Here is a 22,297-nt window from a genome sequence, read left to right as displayed (position 1 = left end):
ATTCTAAAATTTTCAACTTAAAAGTTTGAAAAGAAAAAGAACTTCCATAGGTCTAAAATAATTTTAAAAACTGCGCAGTTTTCTGAACTTTCATAATAACACAAAAAAACATGTACTTAATAGGCCATTATTTTCTGTAATCGCTCCACACTCAAGTGGCAAGTTGGAGATTCCGTTACATGTTTTTGACTTTCTTAGGACTAAGTAATGTTTGCAATCCCTTAAGTTTACGTTATGTAGAACACATTTAGAGACAATATCTGAAAAGAACATTTTTTATCCACACGGAGGAAGCTCTTGCCCTTCATCTGGTATACAATAGGGAATATGAAAATATTGATGAACTGCGGACAAAGCTGACTGAAGCACAAAACCAAATTAAAATGAAGAAGAAGGTTTTACTAAGAATTTTTTTGCGTCGTTGTCGAATTTGCATTCAGGTCAACTGCGGACATTTTGATCATTTACTTTAAATTAAATTATTACACCCATTTTTGCTCTCTCTCTCACACACACACACACACACACACACACACACACACACACACACACACACACACACACACACACACACACACACGCCACACACAACACACACACACACACACACACACAAACTCTTTCCCTTTCTCTCACACTCTAATATGTAGGTATATCGAATTTAATCTTAAAGTAACAACCACCACTGTGGTCTAGTGGTAAGGCCACCTATTTAGGACAGCCAATTCCTCTGTGGTTTAGGATTCCGAGTGAAGCTCGCTGATCATCCATCAGTTTCCATCAGGTCAGATGAAGGGCAAGAGATTCCTCGTTGTGGATAAAAAAATGTTCTGTTCAGTTATTGTCTTTAAATGTGTTCTACGTAACGTAAACTTAGAGAATTGCAAACATTAGTTAGTCCTAAGAAAATCAAAAACATGTAACGGAATCTCCGACTTACCACTTTAGTGGAGCGATTACAGAAAATAATGGCCTATTAAGTACATGTTTTTTTGTGTTATTATGAAAGTTCAGAAAACTGCGCAGTTTTTAAAATTATTTTGGACCTATGGAATTTCTTTTTTTTTTTTAACTTTTAAGTTAAAAATTTTAGAATGTTCCGCTAAAAGCATATTTTTTTATGTTTCTAGCAAAAATTTTGTATCTTGCATCAAATATAGGAAGTTGGTTATTTTTTTCAAAAATCTGCAATTAATAGGGAATCTGTCAAAAAAAAGAAATCTGAGAAAAGTCGACCCAAAAAAAAGATTAAAAAATTTAAAGCCTACTGGGTCATACAATTTGAAAAAATCACAAAATTAACGATAACTTCTAAACTATGAAAAATCGTAGAACATACATGGGGGTGAAATCGATAGGTCTAGTCCTCACCTATCACCTGCCTTTGGCTTGACACCTTACAAGAAACACCCTGTATACAGTGTGAGTCACGTTAAAGTGTACATATGAAAATAGACGAAACTAGACCTAATTTTATCGACAAAAAAGAGGTCAAAATTTTTTTTAGATTTTTTTTTAATTTTTTATAGAATTTTTTTTCTTCCAATTACTTATTGTAAAGAAAACGTAATAGCTTTTAAACTAAGCGGTATATCCTGATAAAATAAAAACAGTAATAATGCTAAATAACAGGCAATACTAAAAAAATACATAAAATACACAAAAAAAGCCAACAAATAATAAAAAATGATAATTTTTAAAAAAAATCTGCTTAAATATTCGTGTTTTTTTTGGTTATTTGATAAATTTCTCCAAAAAATGCCCCTATAACTGGTGATTTTTATTACTTTTTATTATTCTCTATCGTATTACCTTCGTAAAACCAAAAATCGCATGTCTCTATCCCTATCACAACGTTTGCAATGATCGTTTGAACTAAGCCTCTCCGGGCGCGCCATTCAACGCTTCGTTAACAACAAAACTGAAAATGGCTCTAGATTTGTAATTTTGATAAAGACAAGTTAGATTTCAAATAAAAACAAAAGATTTCGAAGTAAAATAAGCATTTTAGTTAAAATTAAAATTGTCTCTACCTGTAGCGGAGAATAATGTTGTGGCAGGCCTTTGTTCAAACGATCATAGCAAATGTTGTGATAAGGATAGAGACATGCGATTTTTGGTTTTACAAAGATAATACGATAGAGAACAATACAAAGTAATAAAAACCACCGGTTATGGGGGCATTTTTTGGAGAAATTTATGAAATAACCAAAAAAACACGAATTTTAAGCAGATTTTTTTCAAAAAGTATAATTTTTTTTTATTTTTTGGCCTTTTTTGTGTATTTTATGTATTTTTTTAGAATCGCCTGTTATTTAGCATTATTACTGTTTTTATTTTATTAGCATATACCGCTTAGTTTAAAAGTTATTACGTTTTCTTTACAATAAGTAATTGGAAGAAAAAAAATTCTATAAAAAAATTAAAAAAAAATCTCAAAAATTTTTTGACCTCTTTTTTGTCGATAAAAACAGGTCTAGTTTTATCTATTTTCATATGTACACTTTAACGTGACTCACACTGTATAAGGTGTTATTTTTTATACTGATCATACTTTACCAACACATCTAATAAAATCATACAAACGTGCTTTTTTTAAAAAAAATTCAGGCTAGTTTTCGAGTAAAACGACAAAGAATGTTTCGAAAAAAATAAAAAATAAATCATCCTTTGAGCGCGGTGAGTATTCGTTTACGCACTATCGTAGTAGCCGGCCGAGGGCAACGACCGCTGCCACGTGCCGCGCCGCGTGAGTCGGCCATATTGATATCGCTGCCAGGCCCAGTCGCTCCGCGCCCACAGCCCGCGCCGAGCCGCCGATCGGCATGCGGGAGCGCAACAACATAAATAATCGTCACAGTCCGTCTAATGTGCCCAAACGTATTGCAGTGTATGTGCGAGTTATTACAATGCCGCGCTTGATAAATAACAAAACGCAGGTGAAATTATGTTTCGGGCACACTAACTGGCCGACGAGAAACATTGACGAGTCGAAAACCTTCACACCTTGCTTGTTTGGAGCCGCGCAGCGCTTCAGGGAGCGCAGCCGTATCCTGACTTGACGAGATCCCGTGCGCTTCGAGGACGAAGTTCTGGATTTCAATTTCAATCACCGGCACAGTGCTGGCGGTACCCAGATGCGAGCGCCGCAGACGGCGGCTTTTGCGTAAAAATACGGAATGCCTTATCACGGAGTTGTTGCCAGAGGGCCACGACCGCGACCGAGTTCTATCGATGGATATTGCGGAAGTCTACCTAGGTACCTACATACCTACCTACAGTGTGATTTGGACAGATGAGTGCTTGTTTACGCGAAAGAGACTTTTTCCGTAAAAAAGTTAGTTCGCGAATTGTGAATACAACATCCGACGTGGTGTCTAGTGAACAGCAAGCAAGTGTGCAGCCCGGAAGCATTACCAGGCCTGTCTCACTCCGCGCGGTACATCCGATAATTACCTACAGCGAAGCGCCCCGCCGGCGGGTATTATATCAGTCGTGTGTCACGCGCGCGCCCGTCGGGACTTGATGTTTTGCCTTTAATAAATAGTTTCTTTTGAATACAATTTATGATGTTTTAAGAATGTTATCGTTAAAACATTAACTATTTATTACCTTTCCGTGTAGGTAAATGAAACGGAAGAGTAACATCGATACACCAAATTACGACAAGCTAGTTCTTTTACCATAATGCATAGGTATTAAATAAATTATTGCCAAAGTACAGCGAGTACATTAGATTAAGTTTGTGCAAAGCCAAATACAAATATGATTTTCGGGTGACGCCTCTCGTTCTAGGATGTAGCCGTTTCGTGTTTGCGTAGTAAGTAGGTAGGTATGATGTCATTCTTTCTTCTGTGATAGTAGGGTGTTTAATTTATTTGTCTTATGTTAAAATAGGTATGAATGAAGACATTGTATTAAAATAAGTACTTTTTTATCCTAAGTAGGTATATTGAAAATGTTATTTTTACAAAGGTAAAATAACACTAATACTTACCTACATTGTACCTCATTACAAATACCTAAGTAGATTAATTCTATTTTTTCACTATTAACAGCATAGCAACCCTAACAGCGTAAGAAGAGTTCAGAGACACGCGATAGAAAGAGACAAAACTTGTAGGTGAATAAAATTGTAGGTACGTAGTGCTGTGCGAGCTGAATTACACTGTATCGCGTGGTAGCAAGACTCGCATTTATTTAAATCGTCTTGCGGAGTAATCCTTCTGTAGGTACTACTATTATTTATTCTGTGGCATTACCTCAATTCGATCGTGGCTAGATTAGACAGTGCAAGACAGTGTTTACGTGAACATTCAACAAATGCTTGACGTTCAAAATGTATTGTGATTAGTGTAATAATAACCTAGGAACTTTAAATAACAACATCCAAAATAGGTAAATGTGTGAATAAGTAAAATCAATGAATCTTAAGTGTGATGGCAAATCATAATTTAGGAATTAAAACCAGGAAAATTGATCAGTGAGTTTTATTTACAACACCTATTCATATTCAATATTAGGGTGCATTTCCACTGAAGCGAAGCGAAGTAGTAATAGGTATGTACCTACCTATCAATTTTTTACTACGTCTCTAAATAAATTGCGTATGCATTACGAAACCGTAGATATTGAATTCCAATTTCTATCCTTTTTTAAATTTCTAGTTTAACGCGGATGATTCGCCTCGGTTCGTTGGAAAAGTCCCCCGCTATTACACTAATGAAAATACACTTATTTACCTACTTATGTGGCTAGATTTTGTTCCTCCCAGCGGGTACTACGCGCTGGGTATTAACATGACGTAACATCGTACATAGTCACGAGTGACAATTTTTGGTAACGTAGGTTTAGTGTAATCTAACCTTTATGTGTGTGAACGTTGAATGAACGCGCGCGGCCATTGTTCGTACTCGTATGAATGAAATGAGTAAAGAAAGAGAGAGAGAGGCAGTGAGTGAAGACAGGATGGTTGTAAAAATAATATCTTTTTTTTGTTAGGAAAAGTAAAAACAAAAACTAGCCTGAATTTTTTTTTTAAAAACACTTGGGTTGTATTTATCATACAATTAAGCGTTGGTAAAGTATGATCAGTATAAAAAATAACACCTTATATAACTGAGAAACATTTTTTTTGTGTGCTTAGTGCGAGTTTGCATTTAACGTTGTTGCTAACGAGTGCATCAAAAAGATCTATAAAGTTGAAGATTTTAGCAGTGGCGGCGTAGCATGGGTTGGCACCCGGGGCGATCACCCCCCCCCCCCCCCCCCCGTCACAAGTCCCATGGCACCCCCTGGTACCCCCAGGATTTTGGGGTTACCTACCGATTCGAAGATTGAATAACAGTCGCACCCCCCACTCCCCCCGTATCATGACATACACCGCAGGTTTGCCATGCAGATGTGCCAGTGAGTACTAATCTGAGCGACTTGTGTCACCCCCTGATGCTTGGCACCCGGGGCGGACCGCCCCCACCGCCCCCCCCTTACGCCGCTACTGGATTTTAGTTCTTGAAATCTGCTAGGGACGCTGTACAATCATCATACATTTAATGTATGTCATTTTTACGCAGTCGCTAGCGGATGACGATTGATGCAAAGTCGCACTAAGCCCACTGATTACGAATAGATCCAGAAAAACACGTGTAGTGACAGCGGTTAGTACTAGGGTCACATTGTTTTTTTACAGAAGTACCTAGTCTAATTGTTCCTTTCTACAAAATCACTAATAATCTAGCAAAATCGATTTTGATAAAAAAAGAACTTGTTTTATAATTTTCTTAATTTCGTCTTTTATTCTGCATTTTAGTATTCACACATGCAGACGGAAGCATTTTTAGTTTTATTTGTTTAGACGGTATAGAATAAAATGACATTATCATCATACAAATATCATTTTTTAGTCTTGACAATTAACCCTTATAGTTTCGATATGTCTGTCTGTCCGAGGTTTTGCTTGGAAACTATTGGCACTAAGGAGCTGTAATTTTGTAGAGGTATGTATATTAATCACGCCGACAAAACGGTAGAATAAAATTTTGAAAAACATTTTTTTTTGGGTAGCTCCCCTAAATGTAAAGTGGGGATGATTTTTTTTTTCGTCCACTACCCCATCGTGTGGGGTATCGTTGGATAGGTCTTTTAAAATGGCTTAGGGGTTTCTAAGACCATTTTTCGATTTAGGGATCCGTTTGCAAAATGTTAAAGTTTAAAGTGCCAATTTTTGTCCGAGTAGGGCGGTCCCCCCCTCTAAAAACTAAATTGTTGGCTTGATAAATCTGGAAAAATTCAAGATTATAGTGCTTTTTATGAACTTTCAAGGAAAACTATAGCGGTTAAGATAGATCAGTTAGTTCAAGAGTAATAGTCGATTTACTCATGTATTATAAAATTTCATACCTAATAAAAATTCCTTAGAAGAAAATATTAAAAGTGACTTTAGATGAAGTAATTGCTTATTTCTGAAATATATTGTGATAACGACGGACAACTACGGAACCCTACACTGCGCGTGGCACGACACGCACTTGGCCAATATTTTTACTTAAGATTTAACCCAGTTTTCAAAACTCTATTTCTCTATTTCTTGTGGAAAAAATTACGTGATATTTCCCGAGACCCCCCCTCTCCCCCATGTGAGATTTAGTGAGGTTTTTGTTGACCCCCTCCCCCCCCTAAAAGTCTCACGTAATTTATGGACGCCCCCAAATTTAACGGGTGGGTACACAACTTTTAAATATTGGTCCTTTGGGCAAGACGGATATGGGCAAAACGGATAGGTAAAGACAGCCATAACTGAATAGCAGGCCCTAACAAAACCACACATCTGAAAACAAGAACTTCCAAACAAGACTTGTCAAGAGGAAAAATGACCAAAAACAAAAATCAGATGGAGAAAACAAAAATTAAATATTTATGTTGTGTGCTCAGAAGAATACACTGAACCACCTACCGAGGATTGGATAGAGTGCAATCAATGCAAAAAGTGGGCACACGAGGATTGTACCTTATATTCAGGCATAGGCAGTTATTATTGTGATGATTGCAATGATTAAAGCAGTTATTACTGTACATATCCGTCTTGCCCAGGGGGGTCGGGCAAAATGAATAATTGGAACTTTTTTTTTAATGACATTTTTATTGTAGAATTTGTTTGAGTTTCTAAGTTTATTCTTTACAATTCTAAAGATGATTACCTAAGATACAAATTATTAACTAAGACACTGTTGCTGATTGCATATTTATGTGGGTTTTTTGCCACTTTTCTTAAGTTATCCGTGCTGCCCGGGCTTCCCCTAGGTACTTTGCTTGCAGGTAAATAATAGGTTTTATGAAGGCATCTCAAAAATAAACACCTACCGCTAATCTTTCGGCCTTATAAAACGAAGATTTATATTATCCTGAAACCTCCTAGGGGCTGTAAACCAATGTGATTTATACAGGGTGGAAACGTTAAGTGATCTCACTCAATTATTTCTAAACTATGCAAGATATTGAAAAACTGGTTACTGATCCTGAAAGTGCTTCATGACACAGTATATAAATGAGCTAAAGTTCATGAGCTCTTTCAAACGGTACCAATAATAGGTTACAGAATAAACTGGATCTATCTGAAAATTCAATGTTTCCAGCTTCCATACTAAATGTATGCCAGACACACAATATTATAAGTGTAATTTTTTTTAATTGAATAATAAACTTAAATTAAAGTCGTAATTTGTATTCTTATTTATAATTATTCATGGAAAACATTGGTTTTAGGCTTTTCTTGCTATAATATTGTCTAGAGATAAGTGTCATGACTGTGGTAGTACTAAATGTATGGAAGAAGGAAACATTGAATTTTTGGATAGATCCAGTTTATTCTGTAACCTATTATTTATACCATTAGATAGAGCTTGTGAAGCACTTTTAGAATCAGTAATCAGTTTTACGATATCATGTGTAGTTTTTAAAATAATGTGACTTTACCAAATGTATGGAAGCTGGAAACATTGAATTTTCGGATAGATCCAGTTTATTATGTAACCTATTATTAATACCGTTTGATAGAGCTCATGAAGCACTTTCAGGATCAGTAACTAGTTTTTTGATATCTTGTATAGTTTAGAAATAATCGAGTGAGATACTTATCGTTTCCACCCTGTATAAGAGTCTTTCAGGTATGAAGTAATTTTTCAGTCTAAAAAGTGAATAAGCGATACCCCGATGAAATAAAGTCGAAAATCAATAGCCCCTCTAGTTAGGTTCCTCAACCACAACATTGCAGTGTCAATCCAGTAATTACCTACTGGATGAGTTATTACAGAAGCAATGGAAAAGTATCGGCTTATCCAATGATATTGCGACTGATGAATAACACATAGGAATTGGCAGAAGCCCACAGACATAAGTTGCTAATCAATGCAGGGCGGGGCGCCGATCACTTCTCTGCCGGCGCCCGCAGTCACGGTATTTGCATAGCTAACGAGCCGCACCCCCCACCCCTGCTGAATACCCCCTGACACCCCCAGAGCCTCCAGCGACTAGTTATGACCGTCTTTTGATGTCTCGTCTAAGACTTGTCTTGATTTGTTGAATTCAAAAAGTTTCTATGTTTTTTTCAGGAGTACGTACCTACTTAAAATGAATCCTTTGATGATTATGACCGACTTACTTCATGAAAGTGTAGAGACATAGGCACAAGTAGGTAGGTAGTAGGTACAGTCAAAATCAGATTAAACTTATGCAATCCCGTCAGTATTAATAATTAAGAAGTAGGACCTACTTTAAGAAGCCTCTGTGTCGTGCCTCTATGATTATCTAGTTAGCTAGAATGTTGTGATGACCATCGCTAACAATATTTGGTAACTATACTCAACATCAAATAAACCGCACCTTCCGCGACGCGAACTTTAACGATTTTCTTCTGACACAATCACAGTGCCCCAACAATATTGGTGTTATTTGAAAGCTCAATAAATATCCTTAAAGAAAAACACATTTAATTTCTTAATAAATGATTAACATATACCATAAATGTGACTTGAAAAAATACCTCACTTTGGGCCCACCTATGGGATCAATGAGACCATTTTTTATGGTTATAAAACCAAATAATGATCTCACGTGTCCTCTTTAACAGATGGATAGCGATTAATCCCAACTTAACAGTTTTATAGCCATAAAAGTTAGCTCTAGCGTATTTACCTATTTTTTGAAGAAGTGACTCTGGATCCTTCTAAAGACACATTTTTGGGGTAAAAACCTTTCCTTTAATGAAATGAAGGTTAGAACTAGGCTTTTAAATTGTGCCAATATTGGTGGGAAGTGGGGATGTATACGTTTGAAAATGCTTGTCGCGGGAGGTGCGATTTATTTGATGTCGAGGTAGTATTAAATTTTGTACCTACAATTATAGATATTTCATACAGAGTGTCCCAAAAACTAGAGGCCGAAGCCCAGAAGTAGGGCTACCCGAATCACTCCCATGTAACTACCTACTTATATTCCGCAATTTTTTATTTATGATTTTTAATTTCTATGCTTAGGCAGTTTTTTGGTCACTATGGCGCGAGTACAGGCCTCATTTTTCTATTATTATTATTAGATGATACTAGACCTAGCTCATTCAGAAGTATTTACATCCATAACACGAATGTAAACTAAAAACGAAAAATTCTTGTATGTTGTTAAAAAAAACATAACTCGAAACTATCAAACAAAAGTCGCGGTGATTGGGGTAGCCCTAGAGATGCTTTACTTCTGAGCTTCGACTTGACACTATTTTTTGGGGCATCCTGTAGGTTTATGTTTAACTTTAATAAATGTTAATAATTTATTTAAAGATAACAAGAATTTATTTATAGTCAGGCAGGGATAATTTTATTTTAATTTAAGTAACTTATTTATTATTCTGTATTAGATGGCACAAAATTAAAAATACAAAACAATCATGCCTAACCTCTAATGTAACATACAAGTAGGTACTTGTAAATTTATTGATAAAGATCAATTGAAAAATCAACGTAATTTAATTTTCAAAATTTTTTAGCCACACATTTATTAACATTATTAGACATTGTACTAAAACTCCCAAAATGGTAGATTTATCTTAACTTGGTAACATTTATAATATTGCCAGTAACAAAAATTATATTGTTTCTGACAAATAGGGAGATTAATAATGTTATGTACCCTCGCAATATACAAAATCATTGCTATTCTGCTGATGCAACCTGAGTGCAGCACCAAAAAACAACATTAGTGAAAATATCCCTTCAGTTAAAGTCACTCTTCAGTTAAATCTAATGTAATCACATTAGATTTTCCATGTCAACCCAGCGTTTACTTCGCAAAATTATAACAGTCACTTACTTTCGGTTGAATAATTGGCGCAAGTACACAATGTGGGAAATCGGCCAAGACGTAATAGTGTGAACGCCATCTCGGTTACTTTCTTCTTCCCCCACCCGTGAGTCGCCCAGGATACCCATACGTCGCCGCATCGGTGTGCGGGCTAGCACTTCGACTTGGACAACTTTCCGTATAGTATACCTACTTGCGCCAAATGCAATCTTATAAAAAGTATTAAAAAAAATTAATGCTTATTTAAAAAAATATTGGTAACTAGATTTGGAATATGGCAACATTATGCCAATAAAACAAATACTTCGGCCATTATACTTGTTTCAACGCCACGAACGAATAAAAAAAATAGAATAGCAGACATTACTGTTAGTCAGCTGTCAAATCCAACAACTCTCTAATCTGTGCAACTCACCAGCCAGCAGCCAGCCAATCTTCAACGCTCGTCCAACCGTTCACGCCCAGCGAAATAGTGAATAACAAAACAATGATAATGAGAATAAACTAATTGTGTCGTATTACTTTATGTTTCATCGTGTCGTTCTCATAAATCCCTGAAACATGTCTGTGAGTGCGAGCGCCGAGAACCTGTCGACCGATACACAGGTGAGTAAAGTAACTGAATCATAACGAAACATACAGCTATATCGTTAACATGTAATTACGCCTAGGCTTTGTTTAGATTGGACTGTGTGTAGGTTCACCAGAGCGTCGGCCGTGCGTTTTCCGCGTCGACGGTGATTCATTGGCGATACTGGGGGACCGAATAGGGAACTGTGGTGACCTGTTACTTATTAGCAGTACGTCCGTTCGTCGCCCGACGCCCCGTGCATATCCGCTACCGAAGCTGCGACTCGTATGGGGCCAATTTAGTCGCTCTAAATACTTGCTTGGCTCCTGACAGGTCAATAGGAATGAAAGGAAACTTTAAGACTGTACTTAAGTCATTTTACAAAATAAAATAATAACGCGTAGTTTTACGTTTTTGTCTGATACTCATTTTTAGATAGGCGAAAATGCTAGTATTGTACATTCACTTGTTAACCTATTTCTAGACCAAGCACTAGTCATTGTTGATTGAGCAATTTGGTAAAACAATAATGTAATTAGTAATTACCTAATGTCAAACTATGAAAGTCGAACCATTAAACCTTCTTGAGACTTATCTGGTTTTACCATGTATCAACAAATACCAGCAACAAGTAATCAGGCACAAAATGTGCATAGTAAAATAATGTAATCCTGTGATTTTTAAGCAAAAGAGCACATTGCTCTTTAAATTATATTCATACCAAGACAGCTTTAAGTATTTTAAATAATTCATGGATATAGACTCAATCATAGTGAAATGTGTTGTTGTTTCTCTTTGTATAAAAACATTATTATGCGCTACAAGTCTACATTTCAATAAAAGAATGCAGACATAGTAGTAGCACTTTTCAAAGCATTTGTTGCTGTTGCTGTCTCCATTTCTTTTTGATCATAATGATTAAAAAGGTACTAATCACAACATAAAGAAATTCACAGACTCATGCCAGCAGTTCCATAATATTTTAGACTAAAAATTATATTTTTCTGGTTGAATAAATTGCATGTTTTTGTTCATGTCGTAACTTCCAATTATTTTAGCTTTTCCTTCCTCCTGTTACTAGACTTACCAAATAATTGTTCCTTACAAATAGTGTTCACTAGCAGACCCAACCCAACAAAAGTCATCCTGCTCGAATGTTAAAATTAAATTCTCGGAAAGTTTTATAGAAGAATTTTGTGATTCTAATCAAAATAAAAAAATGATTGTCCAAATCATTCTAGTGTTTTAGGAGTTAGTATTCATTTTTACTTGAACTAAAATGTAATTAATGATCCCAGGACTCCTGGAAAGCCTGTGAATGACGACGTGAGCCCTCCAACAATGTGGCAATTTGCAACCCAGTATCACAATTGTAGTTGATTGGCGGACATCTTAATCGTGGCTGATTGGAGTAATGTCCAAGACGATCCTCACTCTTATCCAATTTATGACCTACCTGTTATTGAGATCTGGTTATTTATACCACTACCTATTGCAGTTACTTTTGTGACCAAAGCAATAAACATGTATATAACACAGCGTTGTATAATAGCAACATGTATTTGGTTTAATCACATACCGATGAATATTCATTCATCAAACGTGTTTAGAAATAAAAAAGATATTTGGATTATTTAGTGCATCATTAATGCAGTGATAGTTTTACCTAATGAACCACAGTAATGATATTACATACATGAAAGTAGTCTCACCCGAGTGTAGATAGTAAATTATTCAAGTGAAAAGTAATATTTTAGATATATCACAAATGCATTATGCACGCTATTAATTTATGATATTGAATGACTGTTTTAGTTTCATGAAGTCTTTATATCACTGTGACAGTTACCACAAGTAACTTTTGGGGGCGATACAATATTCTGTGTTTGCCCACCTATCCTTGCGCATTATACGAGTACGTCCAAAATTTGTGAAGTGACGAGTTCCACCTCCTCCTTCAGTTGGAGCAGAAACTATGTCTTCCTTGCCATAGGCCTCCTATATTTGATAGCCCTTGTATAGTTAAATCTTATAATTAAAGGGGTCCTTCACCAGTCGCCATGGTATGGCCAGTCATGCTTGTTCAGAGAGCAGCTTTTGCTCACCCGGAAACTAATGTTCTAAGTTACTTGGAGTGATGGTTGTGATAATAGAGACGACAATAAATAAATAAATTTTTGGACAATTTCACACAGCGCCAGCTAGCCCCAAAGTAAGCAACTTATAGTAGCACATACAATAGCCTAACGGTGTATGTGTCATAACTGTCAGACTGTCTGACTCGTCATCCAAAAAACGCGTGATCCAATCCCGCTACCCAAGTTGTATATTTTGCTAACCACGAGGGATTAACAGGATTTTTACTAATTTGTGCAAACTATTGTTTGTCTGCAGAGCTGCGATGGCGGCTCCATGTGCCTTGAACTGGCGTTGGAGGGCGAGCGTCTGTGCAAGGCTGGCGACTGTCGCGCCGGCGTGGCCTTCTTCCAGGCAGCCATCCAGGCCGGCACCGACGACCTGCGCACGCTCAGCGCCATCTACAGCCAGCTCGGCAACGCCTACTTCTACCTCGGCGACTACAACAAGGCGATGCAGTACCATAAACATGACTTGACGCTGGCCAGGTAACGTCTAATTATTCATTTGTATGTAAGCCCTTTCTCGGGCACGCATACGCGTCCCAAATATAGCTTGCCCTACTGCCACTTCGGGATAACGACGAATCGTGCTGAGAAGAAGTGGCGGAATAAACTCAGTCATCTTTGTCAGCCTTTTATTCAATACAGAAATATGACTGAATTGTGCCAACGCCCAACTGTAACCAAGTTGATGTCATTGTGTTTGGCTTTGGTTACAGTTTAATTTGTTTTATGATTAATGCTTCAACCACACCAACGCGTGCAGATCGCCATCGCCGGCGAGATCGCGGCGCGATCATATTGAAATGTCAGGTCGCGTGAACTGTCATGGGTCGCGCGACCTGCCATTGACCTTTGATAGCGCCGGCGATGGCGATCGACGATCTGCACGCGTTGGTGTGGTTGAAGCTTAATGTCTCTAAATTCCTATTTATAAACTGACTAACTGTACTCTGCTTTAATTTGAGAAATACGGACTTGATCCGTACCTCACTTGTTGAGCTTTAAGCATAAAATGTCGTGGCTATAATATAGAATATAGACAACACACTAACCTCGCCATCCAACTTAACGATGCCAATAATCAGCAAGTTACTATAATTCTAGGACCATGAACGACCAATTAGGCGAGGCGAAAGCGTCCGGCAACTTGGGCAACACCCTGAAAGTGATGGGCAAGTTCACGGAGGCGATTCAGTGCTGCAAGCGGCACCTGGAGATATCGCGAGCGCTCGGCGACAAGCTGAGCGAAGGCCGCGCGCTCTACAACCTGGGCAACGTGCACCACGCGCAGGGCAAGCAGCTGGGCCGCGTGGGACAGAACGACCCCGGCCACTTCCCGCAGGAGGTCCGCGACTGCCTGCTGCAGGCGGTGGACTACTACGAGTGAGTCACACATCCACAGCCTGGGCACTGCCCCACGCGTGGGCAAGCAGCTGGGCCGCGTGGGACAGAACGACCCCGGCCACTTCCCGCAGGAGGTCCGCGACTGCCTGCTGCAGGCGGTGGACTACTACGAGTGAGTCACACATCCACAGCCTGGGCACTGCCCCACGCGTGGGCAAGCAGCTGGGCCGCGTGGGACAGAACGACCCCGGGCACTTCCCGCAGGAGGTCCGCGACTGCCTGCTGCAGGCGGTGGACTACTACGAGTGAGTGCACCACCCACAGCCTGGGCACTGCCCCACGCGTGGGCAAGCAGCTGGGCCGCGTGGGACAGAATGACCCCGGGCACTTCCCGCAGGAGGTCCGCGACTGTCTGCTGCAGGCGGTGGACTACTACGAGTGAGTCACACACCCACAGCCTGGGCACTGCCCCACGCGTGGGCAAGCAGCTGGGCCGCGTGGGACAGAACGATCCCGGGCACTTCCCGCAGGAGGTCCGCGACTGTCTGCTGCAGGCGGTGGACTACTACGAGTGAGTCACACATCCACAGCCTGGGCACTGCCCCACGCGTGGGCAAGCAGCTGGGCCGCGTGGGACAGAACGATCCCGGGCACTTCCCGCAGGAGGTCCGCTACTGTCTGCTGCAGGCGGTGGACTACTACGAGTGAGTGCCCAGGCTGTGTGCACTGCCCCACGCGTGGGCAAGCAGCTGGGCCGCGTGGGGCAGAAGGTGCTCGACTCTACTACCAATAGTTCGTTTCAGCTAAATGACGTCCACTGCTGGACAAAGGTCTCACCTCACCAGATCGTCGCGCCAGTAATGAAAGGCCTGCTACTTCGTCTTTCGGCCCATGGTCGCCACTCCAGAACATTCCTGCCCCAACGACCATCAGCACTACGTGTTATGTGCGCTACCACTAATCTGCGAACCATGTCGGTCCAACTTGAGCACTGCTATACTTTTCCAATGCTAAAGCCTGGTCCGTGAGCAAGTAGAATTTTGTCCAATGACCCCTAGCTACCCATCCTTATCGCTCGCGCGTAATTATATTGCTGTCGCGACTGTGCGACTGGCACCCGCAGTGAGAGTGCGAGCGCGATAGCAACATATTTACGCGCAAGCGATAAGGATGGGTAGCTAGGGGTCATTGGACAAAATTCTACGTGCTCACGGACCAGACTTTAACATAACTTCTGTTCTGCACTCCAGGAAGAACTTGGAGCTGATGCGCAGCCTGGGCGACCGTCAGGCGCAGGGCCGCGCGTGCGGCAACCTCGGCAACACTTGCTACCTGCTCGGCGAGTTCGCGCGCGCCATCCGGTACCACACGGAGCGCCTGCGCATCGCGCGCGAGGCCGGCGACCGCGCCGCCGAGCGACGGGCCAACAGCAACCTCGGCAATTCCCACATCTTCCTCGGGCAGTTCGAGAACGCAGCTGAACATTACAAGTTAGTAGCTTCTGTTTTGGCTGTCAGTAGACCCCGGTCCGTGAGCACGTAGAATTTTGTCCAATGACCCCAAGCTACCCATCCTTATCTCTCGCGCGTAATTATATTGCTGTCGCGACCGTGCGACTGGCACCCGCAGTGAGTGTGCGAGCGCGATAGCAACATAATTACGCGCGAGCGTTAAGGATGGGTAGCTAGGGGTCATTGGACAAAGTTCTACGTGCTCACGGACCAGACTATAGACCCCCTGGTATGATCTGTGTGACGTCATCGCTGTTATTATTGCATTCATGACAACCTTAGATTCGTATCAACGTATCCTTTTCGACTCGTAGACCTTTCTTGACATGGTTGGTGTCGCATGCCCTGATTGCGTTTGCATTTGACAGTAGACCCCTCCCGGCATGATCAGTGTGGCTTCATGGCATACCCTGATTGTGATCGCATTCATGGCAACCTTCCCTCTTGATTATTATTTTCGGCTCGTAGACTTCTCCTGATATGGTTGATGTCGCATACCCTGATTGTGGTTCATGTCAACTTGGTCTTGATCGACTAGTTTCTTTATTCATTCGCCGAACCTGTTCAATGCGTTGCGGTACACGAACTAAAGTACTCAACTTTGCCATAAAATACAAGTTGGAGTCGAAGAAACTGTAGAAAGTTCCAGACTGAACAAATTAACAACACGCTCAGTCAACCAGCATAGAAATCTTGTATACAACGTTGCAACATATTTACTAATGAAGCAACTTCAGATCACGCTATTATTAAGACAATCGCACAATAATATTATATTTTTTAGAGAACACAGCTAAGGCATATGACTACGTCACGAATAAAAAAAAATAAAAAAGTTACTAGTATCTTGTAGTCTCATTAAATTTACATAAAATTCATTTAAAGCATCTACGTTGCCACTTGCTCGACCAGTTCATAAATCGTATAAAACACGCATTTACGATCTGGCACACCTGCTATGTATATTCGCACGATAATGCATTGATGTTTTCATTGAGTACATAGATATTGCGTTTCTTTAACCTATAAATGGCCCAAATATGCTTTTGTTATAAAAATAAGCACTTTTATTTGCTATGCTACTTGTTATTAATTTAGATATAGCTTATGAGAAATCTGTTATTAGCACCACTGCACTCCGATTTATTTGCTGTTGTATCACACAAACTAAATATTGTTTTAGTGAGCTTTGTAAATAATCCTTTGGACAAATGCTATCCTATTATTGGCTGCGCGTAATACTGATCTATTTCGAGCTCAGTGTTTGCAAACGCGACTGTAATCTTGTTTACTTGCTCGGCGAATGTGTTACTTATACTCGATATTTCTGCAAAGCAATATGTGTCACGTATTGTGTGAAATTCAGCAGCACAATGGATTACATTGTCATAGGGTCAGATGCCTATCAAGGGCTACATTTGAATGCATCATGCTTACAATGTATAGGATCTACAGAATGAGAAATGAGGTATAACTGATATACCTACAAAGCTCAATCGGTAAATAGCCTAATCAATCCCAACATGTACATTTGCAATGATTGTCGCAATGATTACATGATCTCAAAGTAAAGTCCTTCGTCCTAATTAGAACGGATATTTGTTTCATACTTCTAACACATCACATTATTGATGTTGGTTAACGCATGTTTATATTGTTCTTACCGCTATGAACAATAAGATTTCAAGTTTAAAATACCTATTGTACTTAGACTACAAGTCATTATTGTTGGCTGGTTCATGCCAATTACGATTAATTTCGATGGCCGGGATTCCGCTCCCACGCTGGCTAACAAGTACGCAGTGGTTCTTTCAAAGCGGCCGGTTTGGGGCGGGACATTAAATGGAATTGGAATTTGGAATATACCTTAATCAAATCAAAACCCAGAAAGTTACTGGTTACTGCACTACAATGATTGAAATAGGTCGATGTTGTTGCCATTGTAGGAGGCAATTATGCATGAATTTCGTGTCTAAATATTTTATTGCATGTCTAAATATTTTAATAAACTTGCATTTGCTGTTGTAAATATGTAATTAAATGAATGTGTATGTTAGCTATTATGTAGTATTATATTTTTGTTCACAATAGTTTCACTTTTTTATGTTTTTATAATTCCAAGTTTTGTTGATGTTGTAATACTCCAGTAAAATAAATAATGTTATTATTTCTTATTTCATACAAACTAGTGGATATTCAATTAAACATCTCATAATAAGAATAATTCTTAACACATAAATTCAAAGTAAATCTATACTAATATTATAAAGCTGAAGAGTTTGTTTGTTTGTTTACTTGAACGCGCTAATCTCAGGAACTACCGGTCCGATTTGAAAAATTCTTTCAGAGTTAGATAGCCCATTTATAGGCTTATTATAGAAGGCTATAGGCTATAAACCATCACGCTACGAGTAATAGGTGCAGAGCAAAAATGAAAAATGTTGCGAAAACGGGTCTTCACGCGTACGAAGTCGCGGGCACAGCTAGTTATTAGTAAAAACCAGATACATTTATTAGATTGTCCACCATCAATTTTTTGTCTTTAGACGCACGCTGGCGCTAGCGGAGGAGTTAGGCGACGCGGCCGTAGAAGCCCAGGCCTGCTACTCTCTCGGCAACACGTACACTCTGTTACGAGAATACCGCGTGGCCGAGGAGTACCACGCGCGTCATCTTGCGGCCGCGAGACGCCTCCAAGACCGCGTCGGCGAAGGCCGTGCCTGCTGGTCGCTGGGCAATGCGCACGCGGCGCTCGGCAACCACGAGAAAGCGCTGTATTACGCTAATGAGCACTACAACATATCTAAAGAGGTGAGAGCATGACCAAATTAGTTTTGGCTAAGGGTTTGGAAAGTGTTTTTGTGTTGTTGGTGTATTAAGTAGGTTACAATTGAAGACGCTTTTAGCCGTTCAGTTGGGAATGCTCTTTAATTTGCATACATTGCGCTCCGCGACCTTTTTTAACTGTATATCATCTTCTCTTAACAAATTACTATTTCTCTTTATTCTCTCTCTTTGATTTACCCTTGTTCTTGCGGGAAACATCATGCAATAGCGAAAGGGCTTCACGTTGAAAAACAGCCTTGTTATATTAGAACGTAATAATAATATTTAACGACTCTGAAATGTTAAGTGACAAAACTTAGAATTAATAACCCAATATTGATAGTAGCGTCCCACTGTCAATATCATAGCTGGGACGGTTTGATGTTGGAGTACTATAAAATGATGTCCTGAAAACTGAGCAGGCCCTTACTTTTCTTTCGACACACAGTTTTTTTTAGTTTAATTCGTTGTCACTGGCTGGAATACATAGTGTAGGTTAGTCTGCTACTAAGTGGACTGACAATTTGGTCGCAAAAAGTACCTGGATGTAAGCCGATTGTTGTGGAAATCCTTGACGGAGGGCTTTGTTCAGGCGTGAACTTCATTTAGTTAAAACAAACGAACATCTAATTAAATTACCTTTGCGCTTATACACATTCTAAACGTTAAATTAGATTGCTCTAACCACCACTTCGGGACAGCATATGGGTTAGTGCTGAGTAGTGGCGGAAGAAACTCAGTCACCTTTGTCAGCCTCTTGACCGAATTTGTTGTTTTATTATGTACCTTAATCATAATAATAATCATAATATCTTTATTGCTTCATGTGGTACAAACAAGGTATTAAAAATAAAACAGTCCCAGAACATGAGCCCTGTGAGGGCATTGCAACATTATACATATTTAGACATCAAAGCCAAAGTTTAAATTCCTTTATTTACATGGATTATTAAAAATAGTGCTTGCAAATCGTCATATTACGGCGGGCACACCAGCGCTGCTAAGACAGCTAGGAGTCGGAGTGGTCGCCATGGCCGAAATCGTTCGGATGGATTATCATCATCATCATGAAAAAGCCTTAAGTTTTGCTCGCCGCATACGTGTTGGCGCGCTCACATACAAACCGCGCCCGTGCGTTTCTATGAAGATGACCTACTCATTTGTATTTACTCTGCCTGTATCCGTCCGTTTCCAGTTAGGCGACGTGCTGGGCATGGCCACGGCCCAGATGAACATGGGCGACCTGCGCAAAGTACTAGGGCTGCCGGCGGAGGGCGAGGCGCCGCCGCCGCCGGCCGACGAGCGCGCGCCGCGCACGCCGTTCAGCGCGCTGCGCGTGCGCCGGCAGAGCATGGAGCAGCTGGCGCTTATACAGGTGCGTGCTCAATAGCTGCTGCTTCTCTGTTCTTACAACCCACAACCACAAGGTCCTTTATACAATAGAGGCACTCCTACAGGTGCGTGAGCTGATAGCTGCACCTTCTCTGTTCTTACTAACGGGACTATTCCCACCTCTCGTTCCCACCACTGCAACTCCTGTGTAGCCAGGATCTGCAGCTTCACCGCCACAAAAACCCAACCAATGAAGGTCAAGTTTGTCCCGGGGGAAAGTTAAACTGTCATTGGACGCAATGAAATTAATCAGAAGAACATAGGAGGAGTTCGAAATTAAGGTTCGACTTCCCTCCATTGCAAAGCGGATGACAGGTGACAAACAAAGGTTTAAAACCTTTAAGAAAAGATTATGAGCAATTAACAACTTTGTTCTTACTACCCACAACCACATAAGGTCCTCTATACAATAGAGGCACTCATACAGGTGCGTGGGCTGATACAGCTTAATAAACTTGAGTCCAGCTCAAGGTCTGAATAGCTGACGCTCATACAGGTGCGTGCTCAATAGCTGCTGCTTATTTGTTCTTACTATAGCCTGGTCCGTGAGCACGTAATATTTTGTCCAATGACCCCAAGCTACCCATCCTTATCGCTCGCGCGTAATGATGTTGCTTTATACAATAGAGGCACTCATACAGGTGCGTGAGTGATACAGCTTAATAAACTTGGTTTGATTTAGAGCCCAGCTCAAGGTCTGAATAGCAGCTGGTGCTCATACGGGTGCGTGATCCGATAGCTGCATCTTCTTTGTTTTTACAACCTACAACCACAAGGTCCTTTATACAATAGAGGCACTCATACAGGTGCGTGCTCAATAGCTGCTGCTTCTTTGTTCTTACAACCCACAACCACAAGGTCCTTTATACAATAGAGATGCTAATACAGGTGCGTGGGCTGATACAGCTTAATAAACTTGAGTCCAGCTCAAAGTCTGAATAGCTGACGCTCATACAGGTGCGTGATCAGATGGCTGCTGCTTCTCTGTTCTTACTATAGTCTGGTCCGTGAGCACGTAGAATTTTGTCCAATGACCCCAAGCTACCCATCCTTATCGCTCGCGCGTAATGATGTTGCTTTATACAATAGAGGCACTCATACAGGTGCGTGAGTGATACAGCTTAATAAACTTGGTTTGATTTAGAGCCCAGCTCAAGGTCTGAATAGCTGACGCTCATACAGGAGCGTGATCCGATAGCTGTTACTTCTTTGTTCTTACAACCCACACAACCACATAAGGTCCTTTATACAATAGAGGCACTCATACAGGTGCGTGGGCTGATAGCTGGTGCTTATTTGTTCTTACAACCCACAACCACAAGGTCCTTTATACAATAGAGATGCTCATACTGCTGCGTGAGCTGATAGCTGCACCTTCTCTGTTCTTACTAACGGGACTATTCCCACCTCTCGTTCCCACCACTGCAACTCCTGTGTAGCCAGGATCTACAGCTTGACCGCCACAAAAACCCAACCAATGAAGGTCAAGTTTGTCCCGGGGGAAAGTTAAACTGTCATTGGACCCGCAACGAAATTAATCAGAAGAACATAGGAGGAGTTCGAAATTAAGGTTCGACTTCCCTCCATTGGAAAGCGGATGACAGGTGACAAACAAAGGTTTAAAACCTTTAAGAAAAGATTATGAGCAATTAACAACTTTGTTCTTACTACCCACAACCACATAAGGTCCTTATATACAATAGAGGCACTCATACAGGTGCGTGGGCTGATACAGCTTAATAAACTTGAGTCCAGCTCAAGGTCTGAATAGCTGACGCTCATACAGGTGCGTGGCCTTACAGCTGCTGCAGCTTCTTTGTTCACACAAACCACACAACCACACCAGGTCCTTTAAGTTTAACAATAGAAGCGCTCATACAGGTTCATGGTCAGATAGCTGCAGCTTCGTTGGATCTCGAGCCAAGCTCAAGTTGTAATTTAGCAGCTGGCGCTCATACAGGTGCGTGTCTTTGTTCGTACAACCCACACAACCACATATAGTCCTTTATCAGGGTTCGAAAGGATAATTTTATCAATGATAATTATCGATTTATAATAACAAAAAATGCGGTCGTGAAATTGTACTGTATTCGAAGTTTTCGAACGTGTTTATTTATGTAATTTCCGCACTTGCGACTAGTGGTGGGCGTTAATCAACATAGATA

At 40.3% G+C, this 22,297-nt stretch overlaps 1 protein-coding gene across 1 annotated transcript in view; it reads left to right on the top strand.

The window, feature by feature from the left end:
• Positions 1–10,760: 10,760 nt before the first annotated feature.
• The window catches only part of LOC135086910 (G-protein-signaling modulator 2), a 32,022-nt gene continuing 20,485 nt past the window's right edge, over positions 10,761–22,297 (top strand). Inside the window, exons 1-6 of the mRNA XM_063981729.1 lie at positions 10,761–10,953; positions 13,313–13,542; positions 14,164–14,442; positions 15,654–15,893; positions 18,461–18,725; positions 19,936–20,115. Coding sequence (XP_063837799.1) covers positions 10,909–10,953; positions 13,313–13,542; positions 14,164–14,442; positions 15,654–15,893; positions 18,461–18,725; positions 19,936–20,115 — 1,239 coding nt within the window. The 5' untranslated portion in view covers positions 10,761–10,908. The remainder of the gene's footprint in view (positions 10,954–13,312; positions 13,543–14,163; positions 14,443–15,653; positions 15,894–18,460; positions 18,726–19,935; positions 20,116–22,297) is intronic.

The sequence above is a fragment of the Ostrinia nubilalis genome, chromosome Z, assembly GCF_963855985.1.
Source record: "Ostrinia nubilalis chromosome Z, ilOstNubi1.1, whole genome shotgun sequence".
NCBI classification, from domain to species: Eukaryota; Metazoa; Arthropoda; class Insecta; order Lepidoptera; family Crambidae; genus Ostrinia; species Ostrinia nubilalis.
The sequence above is the reverse complement of the archived record's forward strand: the minus strand, read 5'-3'. Positions and strand labels throughout refer to the sequence as shown.